The 12320-nt window shown below is 39.8% G+C and overlaps 2 protein-coding genes and 1 long non-coding RNA gene across 8 annotated transcripts in view; 1 reads left to right on the plus strand and 2 right to left on the minus strand.

The window, feature by feature from the left end:
- The window catches only part of CPPED1 (calcineurin like phosphoesterase domain containing 1), a 51037-nt gene extending 46709 nt beyond the window's left edge, over positions 1 to 4328 (minus strand). Inside the window, exons 1-2 of one of the 4 annotated variants that reach the window (XM_084537042.1) lie at positions 4165 to 4328; positions 2382 to 2436 (exon numbers count right to left, since the gene is read on the minus strand). In XM_084537042.1, coding sequence (XP_084393168.1) covers positions 2382 to 2436 — 55 coding nt within the window. In that variant the 5' untranslated portion in view covers positions 4165 to 4328. Of the gene's footprint in view, positions 1 to 2381; positions 2437 to 3558; positions 3653 to 4164 lie in introns of those variants that run through there. The other 3 variants (XM_084537039.1, XM_084537038.1, XM_084537040.1) reach the window with 3 other exon arrangements.
- A 159-nt stretch (positions 4329 to 4487) lies between these two features.
- On the plus strand, positions 4488 to 6293 carry LOC311445207. The gene is made up of 3 exons (XR_014698303.1): positions 4488 to 4598; positions 6009 to 6062; positions 6207 to 6293. It is a non-coding gene; the product is annotated as an uncharacterized lncRNA (long non-coding RNA).
- Positions 4584 to 12320, minus strand: part of LOC311445203 (uncharacterized protein) — a 259968-nt gene continuing 252231 nt past the window's right edge. For all 3 annotated transcript variants that reach the window (XR_014698273.1, XR_014698274.1, XR_014698275.1), the window contains one exon: positions 4584 to 5132. The gene's annotated coding sequence lies outside the window, so the exon portion shown is untranslated. The remainder of the gene's footprint in view (positions 5133 to 12320) is intronic.

Below are 12320 nucleotides of genomic sequence, written 5' to 3' on the forward strand. Positions count from 1 at the left end.
ATGCCCACTCCCAAATTTAGCATGTAAACCCATTGCAGAAAATAGAGAAACTTCTACAGCCCATGACTGTAGGTGTGAAGGGGGGTGGCTTGCATAATGACAAGGTGAAGTCACTGAAAGTTGCTCAAAGCCCACGTGAAAAAAATTGCCTAATTCTATGAAACTTGGAGGCAGTACTGGGAACGGAATATGCTAGCTGGGAAGCAGTTCTTGAGTTGTTCTGATCAGTGTAAAACCCTGATCAAAAATATTGCTGTTGAGTTCTAGAATGGTAATCATAATGTGCAAAGATCCAACATTCATGTGAAAGCAAGAAAAAATAAGAAATCAACTGCAGTTGTATTTAATTTCAAAGGAAGGGGAATTATATGTAATTATGAAGCTTTTAAAAAGAGCAAAAATCCTTGAGGACAGCATGGAAACTATTCAAAGACAGTATCCCAGAGGCTCAGACCATATGCACAGCATTCACTGAGAAGGACTTGAGAAAAGCCTGAAAGAATCCAGCCCGACTGAACAACATAACAGCCATAAGGAGGGTGCTAAGAACAAGAAAGCACTCTTAAAGCCGAAGCATCCAAAGTAAGGAAATCAGGAAAGATTTTATATACTGAAAGGTTAACTTTTACAGGTTTCCAGGTTTATACTCTGGTAGTCCAAGAAATCAATTTAAAAGAATGAAGAACAACTAGAAAGAGCATAAATCCAAAATCTAATAAAGCCCTTTTTAGAGGCGATACCAGCAGGTAACCTGCAGACATTCACTATGACTAACAGATGCTCCAGACATGCAAGATGCACCCAAGGATAAAGGTGGAACAGAAAGACAATGTAAATTTTCATATCCTTGTTCACTGTGGAAGAACCCATGAAGATCTGAGGTCAGAACCCTTCCTCACAGAAAGGGCATCACACCTGGCTCAAATATCATCAAATGATTCAACAAATAGACGTGAATACCAACAAACCACTTGGATTAGATGGCACCCACAGAATTTGAAAGTAACTGCAGGAAAATAAAATAATAAAAATAAAAATAATAATAATAAAAAAATCACTGCACCACCCAGGTTTTCTCTGTACAAAAGCAGTTTTAAGAAAGCAGCAAGAAGATGGCCAGTATCACTTCTACACTTAACAGAGCACCGAGCAGTCTGGTGCCTACTGATCAGCAAAGCTAATAGAAACTGTAACACAAACGTTTACTACACTTACTGATTCTTCAGAAAGTCAGCTTTTAGGTGGATAAGGGAAATCCACCTGATAGCGTCTACCTGAATCTCCTACAGGTGTCTGACACAGCTCCTTACCCAAGGCACTTACAGGAGCCCAGCTGCCATCAGTGAAGGTTCTCAGACATAAATAATGGGTCAGAAAAAAGGAAGTGGCCAAGATGCATAACTCCCAAGTGAATCTCTACTGGCACCTCTACTGTTCAATATATTCAAAACCATCTGTAGGAGCAACTGAATAGTGAGGAAGTGAGGTTTGCTAGCACCAAGCTACTTGGCAAAATGCAAGCAAGGCCTGGTTGTGAAGAACTGAGGAAAGACTTCATTACTCGGAGTCACTGTTGAAGAAAGCTGATGAACTTCAGTGCAGAAAAGTGCACGGTAGAGCACACAGGAAAACCAACCAAACACAAACTTCATAGAAACAACCAAAGCTCTAGCAAATACCACAAAGGTGTTAGCTCAGCAGTTAATAACAGCTAAACAACATAGTTAGGAAAGGAATAAAGAACAGGACAAAATAAGAAATATGAGCAGCTGAATAAACTTAGTCTGTGAAAGTTGAGTGACAGCAACATGACAGAGGTAGAATCCATCACTTGCAGGACTCAGCACACGAATACACAACTCTGGTTACCTGCCTCTTGCAGGTCAACGTTTTGGAACCATCAGACAGAACTAGGAGAAGTCAGGTCCAGAGATGATTCTCATGATTCTCAAACACATAGTTAGGCTGTGGATTTAGGATTATTCTTTTTTTTTTTTTTTTTTGGAATAAATTGATATTACTTATTTTTTTTATTTTACATTTGTGGTGACTTCATTTTTCTCACCAGATCTGATCCTAGCTCATCTCTGCATGATCTATCCGAGAATTTAGCCACTGAAAGCACCCAGGGCACTAAGGATGCTCTCTCCTGCACCACGCAGTCTCCCTGCTCTCACACATACCAGACACCCTGCAAGAAATACAGAGGACTATATCCTCCACTTGAGGAAAAAATAAATCAACCTGACAACAGCTGATGGTACTGTTGCCTGTATAGTTACTTGAAAAAAGTGCTCTACATACTTTCCCAGAAATTCTTTGCTTGGCATGCTATAGCATTAGTTTTTGGGAGAGGTGGTGGGGAAGACCACAGAACTTACCTAAACATACAGTCCTGTGTGTAGTCACTAAAACACTAACAAAAGTAGTGGACATCTGAAGCATGGGTAAGAAAGACAGATAACGTATTAAAAAAAGCCAAAACAGAGGTCTCTGTCCAATAAAGTCAGGAATTTATGTGGTGTTTGCTACTACGCTCCATCAGTTACATGGGTATTTTAGACACCCCACTTTGAGTTTCTGGTTCACATAACTCACTTATCAAGAGCAGATCAGCACAGGTTAGAGGTATGACCTCCACATCATGTGAAAGCAGACTGAACAATGACTATTAGGGGTAAGGTGTGGAAGCATGATTTTACAGAAAGGCTAGTAATAAAAAAGCAAATTAATTGTGCCAAACCATAACAGTACTGGTAAATATTTTGTGTAGCTACCTGCCTGACAAAAGGAATTATGTCTATAGTATGAACGAACTCTAAAGCCAGAGAAAAAAAAAAAACAAAGACAATTGATTTACATTTTAAACTGCAAGAAACTTTGCCTCAGTTTTGTTAGCCCTTGAGTCCATTTTTTTTTTCTTTTTCCCAATCACTCAGTCATTAAAACACTGCATTGAACTTTATACTCTTGGAAGAGAGCTAAGTAAAACATTAATATAGAAACATTGTACTTAGAGATGGTAGCTGAGCTACACATCCTGAACAACATTAAAAGGCAGCAGTCATTGAGAAAAGCCTTAATTAATACTTATTTGGGAACACCAAACAAGGGCACTTTGGAAGAATGAAACAAACCTGGAAAATTGGTAACCAAATCACATTTTTGTCCATGTTTAGGGCAATTTTCAAGAAACACTTGATACAACTTTTCCAAGAAATTTTTACACTGCCTTGAACACTCCTTTTATTATAATTTCCCTATACAGTTGATGTAACTAGATGGCTTGTCTGCCATCTGTCCCCTCAGCAAATGCTTGGCATTCTGTGCCAAACCAACCAGACCATCTGCAATTAATAGGTTGCCAGAATGACTGTATACGTATACTTCACATGCTCAGAGTTGGTGATTTCTCTTTATTTGGCAACAAGCAAAGCCAAATATTTCCAAATGATACCCAAGAAAATACGGCAGAATCGCTGGGACTGAACAGCCCTGCCCACATCGCCAAACCAATGCAACTTGTAATTTATAAACAGGTACATGGCAAGAGAATACTTTCTGTGTGTGGCAACAGAAAGTGACTGCTAAAGCTCGCCAGGTGCCTGAGAGACCTAGGGAAAGTGCAGGCTCTCCATCCTTGGAGACTTTTACCAGAGGACGCTCGGTGCTGGCGTGCCCCCAGGAGCAGCTGAAGCGTCAAACTTTCTTCACCTGGGAGAAGGCAGGGTGGTCGCTGCCCAGGTGAAGCGGTCTCAGGTGGAAGCAGCAGGTGGAGCCGCTGCTGCCCTCCGCCTTGCGAGGGGCTGCGGCACCCTGAGGCAGCCGGGGCCGGGTGCCACGAGCCGGGTCACCCACACGGCTGCAGGCCCCCGGCAGCACGGCGCCGGCACCAAGCAACAGCCGCACAAGTAGCGGAGCTCAGCCTGAGCGGCGCTGAGGCGCGTTTTAAAATTAACACTCGTTTCACAGCCGCACCTTGCCGGCCCCGGAGCTGGGCTCCGGCGGGGTGAAAGGCCCAGGCCCAGGGAAGGCCCCGGCCCAGCCCCGCTCCCTGCTACAACCGCGGGGACCCCGGCCCGGTGCGGGCTGCCCGTGCCCGTCCCCCCCTTCCCTACCTCCCGCCCGCCGGAGCCCGCCGGCCCGCGCCGAGGTTCGGCGTACCGTGGCGGAAGGCAGACAGGGCCCTGCCCCGGGCCCTCCGGAACGCGTCCCCCGTGACCGCCATGCCGTAAGGAGCAGCCGCCGCCGCCAGCCGCCGGGCCCCGGGCCGCCGAGGGGGCGGCACCGCCTCCGCCGGGGAGGCGCCTGGGCGCGGGGGAGGCCGGCCCGGCTGAGGGGGACGGCTGCGGGGGGCGGCCCCGGGAGGGGGGAGCTAAGGTGAAGCAGCACGGAGCCCGCATACCCGCACCCGGAGGAGCGAAAGTCGGTAACACGCTGCAGGATTTTCTTCAAGTGTTTCCTGAGGTGTAAAGTGAGGAGAGCCAACGTCATCTGGAAGAGCTGGCAGTCTTCCTCTGCACCGTGAAGGGATGTTTTCCAGCTTGCACTGCCTTTGCTTCAATTTTACTCGCAAAGTTGCACAATGAATCGTGTAGGTTGGTAAAGAGCTTTAAGATCATCAGGTCAAACAGCCACTGAACACTACAAGTCTGCTCCTACCCCACGTCCTTCAGTGCCATGTCCCCACACCTCCTAAACACCCCTGGGGATGGAGACAGGGCCCCCCTGGGTCCCCGTTCCAATACCCAACCACCCTCTCTGTCAAGAAATTCTTTCAGACATCCAATCTAAACCTCCCGAGCACAACTTGAGGCCATAGCCTCATGTCCTATCACTTCTCACCAGAGAAGAGACCAACATCACCATCTATGGTTACACAAAAACAGCAGAGGCACAGTGCCTGCTCCCCATCGCATGAGTTGCCATGGCCCACGTAGTCTCCACTGCATGGTCAGGCCATAAGAGTACAAGGGTAATCCTTGTGAGGCAAAGTTCTCTTAATGTGTTCCAGACTGGAGTCCCTTTTCAACCCAGCACTGTAGATGAGTCCTCACAGTGGTGATTTCCATGACAGTCCCATTCTTCTTCACCCCATGACATGCAGGGCTCTGAGTGCCTCTTCATCCATCCTAAAACATGCAGTGAAGCACTGGTTAAGGCTGCTATCATTGCCTAAAACACATTCCTATGGCTGGATTATTTTTCCATCTGTAAAATGGGGGTATTATTATCTCTGAATGAAGACCATTTTAATGCCTGTTTCATTCCTGCTTGTAAACTACTTGATGATCATTAAATGCAAAGCTCCAGAGGAAGTCTTTTTATTAAGTCATTTATGTCAATTCCCCTCTTCATGAGGCAGCATTTGGTACATTAAGCAAGTAAATATTAAAGTGCATTTGTCACTCTCAGGTGTAGCCTATGTAAATATCCTAACGCCATCATAGTTGTAGGTGATCGCAGTATAATGCTGGAACAGCTCCGGCTAATAAGAGCAATTGGTTGAATGATCCAAAGAGATTTTTGACCTTTTCTATTTCTTTTCAATTTTCAACTTGTCTGCTTAATAGGACCATACAGTCACACAGCAGAATACAATCTTCCAAACTGCATGACTTCAGCTAAACTCAGGATGAATTTTGCAAGAGAAATACCATCAAGATCATGCCAAAAAAAGTGTAGAGAGAACATAACTATTTTGGCAAGACAGCCTACCGTAGTTTTACAGCACAAGGACAGGCTTTTGATCAGCACACAGAGCTACCTTTTTCTTAACCTGGATGTGCAGTGAAAGATATCCATTTTTCTTAAACCAAGATATGCACATCCAAAGGAGTGAATCAGACCTGGTGAAGAAGTGGATGGTTATAGCCACATGGACTCCATGATCTAGATTTATCTAAATCTCTGTAATTTCACAGCTTTATTTTTTTTTTCTTTATGTCTGTGTAGGGGGACTCTCTTCTACAATTCTGTTGTCAGTACTGTATTCAATCTCTTTGCAGGATGGGTCATGGATGAGCTTCAGGATGCTTAGCTCTTTCTAGGTGATGAGTATGGTAAGTATGCAGTGTGCCTACACTGCCTCCTCTTCAAGTGGAATCCACTGATATTACATCTGCATGAGTATTGTCTACTGTAATGAGGATGCCACGAGAAATTTCCATTTTGTAATTTAAACACATTTTCTTGTGATTTTGCAGCCAGAGTGCAGAAGTGTTTTCATCTGAGGAAATAAAGGAACATTTGCATATAAACGTGAGACCTGAGGATGGCGAATATATGTGCAGGAGGGGAATTTCTGGTCTCTCCTGCCTCCTTCACTCTGCCAAATTTGGAGTGCACATTTTTGAAGCCAGGATCATAGACCAAGTGCTATATTCATTTTACTATGACTAAGTCATTTAAAGTTACTACATATCTATGTTGTTTTAATTATAGTTTTTTATGGACTTACTCCAGATGAGACCTAGATAAAGCAGCAGAATTTTGTCAGAGGACTTTATTTGTTATATGAAGTGTTCTGAATATAATGGCACTGAATAAATAATTTAAAGTACCGTGTATCTGATCTTTTTTATAGAGTATAAATTGAGTACAGTTTTAATAATTTTAAAAAGTTACTGTGAACATACACAGGAGAATATACCATTCTGTAAAAGCATGCAGTATACTGAATATAAGATAGATCAAAAATGAGAAACGGAAGCAGTGAAAAGGAAATGTTTATATGAGGTTTAGCTTTGTAACAACTGATTAGAATAGGGCAGGTCTGAGGAGTCCAATTCTCCTAAGAATCACTCTAGTATGTATTACATCACACTGCCAATCCAAATAGTTCTTAACTTGGAAGTTCTGAAACAAACAAAAAAACAACCCAACCCAACCAAACCAAACTAAACCAAACAAAAACAAACAACAACAACAACAAAACCCACCCACCCACACAAAAAAACTACACAAAACAAAACAAAAACAAAAAAACGGTTGCAGTCTACTTCATTTCCTACTACAACTAATTAAGTATGATTATATGTACTTTGAGAGACCTAAATAATGTACCAATAAAACAAGTAATTAATTCTGAAATTTACTATCACTGATGACAAATCATATGAGGAATGGTTGAAGCAGGGAATCTTTTCTCTGTTCTTGGCAAATGACAAGAAGATAACAAATTGCAAAAATGGAAGAATCCAAAAGGTCAAAAGGACAGAATGGGATTGGTCTAGACATTGAAATTAAAATTACAAAGCACAAACAGATACGCAGATTTGGAAGTAAACCATTTTAATCTTATACATTTAATAAAATCACTACGTGCCATCTGGAATGCAGGGAATCCAATGAAAATTGGAGGTGTAAACAACACACAAAGAATTATCAACATCTGTTTTCAGTGCTTGCTAATATATATCAGTCCTTGAGGGATAAGTTAGAGAAAGCAAGGGGAATTAATAAAAACTGATGGTATAAAGAGTATCACATCATTGCATTAGTTTAGAGACAATATGGACTTACATAGGCTGAAGAAATAAAGCATGTAATGTAATGTATCAAGTCTGTTTTCTATTTCTTTCTCCTTCCAGCTCACATAAATGCTGTAACAGTAGTACAGCATTCCTAGTAGATGTTATAGTCTAGTACGTTTGGCATATGACACCCTTCCTATTTTTCTCCCCCAAACAACTAATGGATACAAATTTCTAAACTCTGAAACCTTTAAGTAGTAGCTTATACTAGCCTACTCTGTCTTTACCTCCCATTACACTGCTGAGAGTAGAAGACTCCAGACTACAGAAATACAAATAAATTTACCAGTTGGAGCCTGAAAAATTACAAAATAAAATAAAACATAAGGTCTGCCCTTTTAACATTCTATATGAACATAAATGAGTCATTAAACAGTGCTTATTGGTATTTTAAAAGGCCCTCTTAATATTTGGCCTCAATACCAAATATTTATCCATTTTCAAAGGGTCCAAAAAATTAGATAAAAAAAATACTTAAAATGTTTTGCACAAACCAACTTAAAAAGATTGGTTGTCCAGGACCAATATTTTGCTTCTAGGGAGGGAACAATGATGACATTGATTATTTCCAGAGTTAAGAATCCAAAATGTAATTGATTTTTATCTGACTCATTTAGTGTGGGCAGGCTCCATTTGTTCAAGAAACCTGTAATATATTCCTTGAGTCACTGTAACTATGAGAGATATAAAAGTTGATGTAATGAGTTAAACACACTATTTAACTCAATTTGTTTTGCACACTGAATTCCCATTTCTGACACAGATACAGGTTCTATCTAGATCCAGGTAGTTTTTGTAAGATTGTAATAAGTGTCTCGTTCATTTTATGTGCTGCCAAATATTCATGAGTTCTACTTTATTCAGGGTGCCTCTGATTCTGGATTTCCCTATCCTGAGATTTCATTTTCACATACACTAAATACCTCCAGCTTTCACTAAGCAATTGAGACCTGTGGTGCCAGCAAATTCAGCAGCCATGACCAGTTACCATTCTAGTGAACATGAGGACCAGACTAGAGCAATTCTTTGCACTAGTGTATATCTGTGACACATTAGATTTTTGCTCCTGAAGAGCCATAGAACTTTGGGTCATGAGCTTGCACTGAAACTGCTAAAAATGCAGTTTCAGAAAAAATGCACAGGAAGCCTAGAGCTCAGTAACAAAATCAAGGCTGTAAGGGAAGTACCCTTCTCTAAAAATATGTGGAAAGGTCGTAGTTGGCAGCCACCTCATCCTGAACTACCTAAGCACTTCCTGATGTTTAAACGTTTAAATGTTCTCTGTACATGTTGAATTGTATATAGTGTATAATTCCTGGTGATCACCAAGACCTGTCCAGTCACAAATAGGGGGAAATTATGTATATAAATACATGTGAAGATACAATTCAATATATGTTTCTGAGCACTATAGGCTTCAGGTATGTACTACTGGACTTGGTCTGAGAATAAAATCTAGATATAAGAGCTTGTAATTCACATCTAGATCTAAAATTTGGACTTGTTGGACTTCCCTTATTTTTAAACAATCAGATTTTCCATTAATGTACAAGCAAAAGCAGCAATCTGGCAAAAGAAGCAGTATTTAGTTTATGCATCTGTATGCATGACTCTCAGATTCCTTTCTCCTTCTTTGCTGATAAATGACATTTTATTAGAAAAAAATAAAAATCCAGATGATCATTAACCACAGTTGCTATTTCTGCCAAAAAAGCAAAGAAGCAGCAATCCTTCAAGTATTAAAATTCAATAAACAATCAGAGCATTTAGATGTTTTTTCAGCTAGGCTTACAACAAGGATGTTCTTGTTTTACTGTTACACTGGTTAACTCAAAATGCATTGCAAAAGTACAAGGACAATCCTTTTGTTTCCTTGCTCCAACCATAAAATTATTTTTCAAACAGGAAAAAATCATTTTTATGTTACAGGTGACATGCAAACAATTTGGGTTTCTGAGAAAAAAATGTTCCTTTTTCTTCCTTTCTTGTATAAACATAATTCATCCTCTTTCATAAATAGGGATTTTATTATTATTATTATTATTTTTATTTTATTTGTCTCCTAAGTTTTGGTACATAGGTTCTTTCCAGATCACTTGTTAAATCATGTATATTTTTGAGAAGCACATGTGCATCACCATTCTGACTGTGTATAACAAACTGGACATAAAGAAACAACATCAGAATACCTTGAGAAAAAAAAAGTCTTAATGATTTCAAAAAAAAACCAACAAACACCTGTGAAAGTGGAACCACTGTCATGCTACTTTGTGAAGCTGTAGCTTCTCCAAATGCAGAGTGAGGTTTGGCACCTCAGAGGTGTCCTCCTTTGCACAAGTGGCAACTGTAAATTAAACATCAAACAAGCAAATAAACCTTCTTGTAGACTGGCCTTCACAGATCCTCCCCTCAACATACAGCCTTACAAATAGATTGCATCAGCAGCTGAGAGAATCTTTGCTGCCTTGCAGAATGACTCCTGTCCTCTAAAAGCTTCAAAGAGCTCTTCTGCATGTTCCTGCTCATTCATGTTGTGTGCCAGGTTTTTTCAAGTCAAATAGATCTTAAAATTGATGTCACTAATTTAGCAGTCACTGAACTTAGGATGACTAAGAAGTAGGCACCTATTTTGCCATAGATTTCTATCAAACAAAATGTTTTTTCCATAATTAAAGCTGGAGATGAACAAAGAAGGTATGTGGGGAAAACCACAGATTAAGCATAAATGACACATTTAAGTTTTTTTTTCTCTCAAGTAATGACTGAAGAAAATGAGTTCAGAGACTGATGAAGGATGCTGAATAGGTAATTATTGCTATTACAAACCTCTTAGTTTAATTTGTAGAAAATATGATTTCAAAATTAAATAGTACTTGATTTTTTTTATGTTTCAATGTGGACTCTCAGCTACGTCTCAGAATTTCAAGGACCTTTCATTTTCCATTAAGGATAGTATTAAATAAGCAGAAGGATCCATTTTTCAATAGTATTATCTCAGCAATAAATTACATTTTGCATTTCTCTCAGGTTCCTGGTCTAAAGATCTGTAGGTGTTTTATGGGCCTTAGGTAAAAAGAGATAAAGATAAATCTGAACACAGGTGGAGGCATGGAGAGGCTGATCTATGAGTGAAGACATAACATGCACCACAAAACTTTTACTTGCAAAATTAATAATAAATGAGGATAAGATTGCATCCCCTACCAGGCAAAAGTAATCCACCAGGTTTGCACTAACCTGTCACTTCAGCTACTCTCCTCCTTCACTGTACTTGTGATGATTTTTTCAGATTTCTTCCAGCTGTATTTATTTATAACAACTAAGCCAATGACAGCAAACATTCTGTATTCCCATTGTGATGTTCTTTTAAATATTAACCCTCCAACTCTTTTCAGATCCCTTTTACAAATACAATGTAGTCCAATGTCTATGTACAAAAAAGCAGAGCTTATTGCTGATAGAAAAGGGGCTTTCCTGCTCTTTGAACTTCATTTTTTTTTTTTAATAATGGGGAACTGAAATTTTATTGGTGGAAATATTCCTTGGTCTTATTGATACATTTCTGAAGGATGATCATAACAAAGATACTTCACCTATACAGCAGGCAGAAGGATGAAATTAACTTAAGTGCCTCTTTTCCAGATGATATGGAACCCTTAGAGATCATCTTGCTTTTTGCAGGTGTCTAGTAGAAAATGCACAGAAGATATGCATTCCATAGAACAGTAGGCTGAACGAGAAGAATGCGACATTCACTGCTTAGCAAATACATTCCTGTCAAGTTTACCCCATGACCTTGCAAAAGAATTGCTCCACCATTTTGTGCTTCAGACACTCTAGCTCTAATATCAGATAAACTAAGACTCATGGCCATCAAAATTTTGGGGCTAAGTTAGTGTATTATCACTTAGGCATCATGGCAATTATATTAATGGATAATAATTAAATTACAGAACTTGGGGGCACCAGAAAACTCTCTCAATAAGGCAGTATCTTTCTATTAAAATACAACTTCCATTAAATTCTTATAGCCTGTCTACAACTAATCAGAAGCGATTAAGAGACAGATTTGAAGTTATCTGTCATTTACAGATGTGTCTGTCATTTAGGCATTGTGATTACTGTAGGCATATTCTGAGTTAAATCAATATTCTGTGATTGTCCAGAAAAGCAACCAAGAAGTCGAAGTTTAATCTTGATGTATATACTGATAAAACAGAAACTTAAAAATTAAAGATGGGGCTTGGAACTATATAATCTTTAGGGTCCTTTCCAACCCAAACCATTCTATAATTCAGTCACCTTTTATACTCATTCAAAAAGACTGTTTTCTGTGTGCTTTTGGACACAATCTCCTGAAGAAAAGAGCCTCTAATATGAAGCCTAGTCAGGCTGGTAAACAAGCATGGTGGAATCATTGGATGTTGTTGTTGAAGACTGGGTCCGGGAGCGGGAAAATTACAGAACGCCAGTTGAAAGAATTAGAGACTGAAGGCCATTTGTCTACAGGAACATACTCAACAAGCAGAGATGTGACAAACCATGTTTAACCATTGCTGATACCCAACTGACAACAGTCAGTCTGGCTACCAACCTATGGTCATACATTTATAGGATGGTCTTTACAGAGTAAGCTACGGGAATGAATGATAAAACAAGAGCATCCTAAAAATAGTGAAGGACAATTAACATTTTTTAAACACAGTGGGATGGATTCATCAACCATAACAATTTTGTTGAATAATTAATTATTCTGAATTTTGCATAAAAAGCACAACATTCATA

The sequence above is a fragment of the Aythya ferina genome (genome assembly GCF_964211825.1).
Source record: "Aythya ferina genome assembly, chromosome: 15".
Taxonomy (NCBI): domain Eukaryota; kingdom Metazoa; phylum Chordata; class Aves; order Anseriformes; family Anatidae; genus Aythya; species Aythya ferina.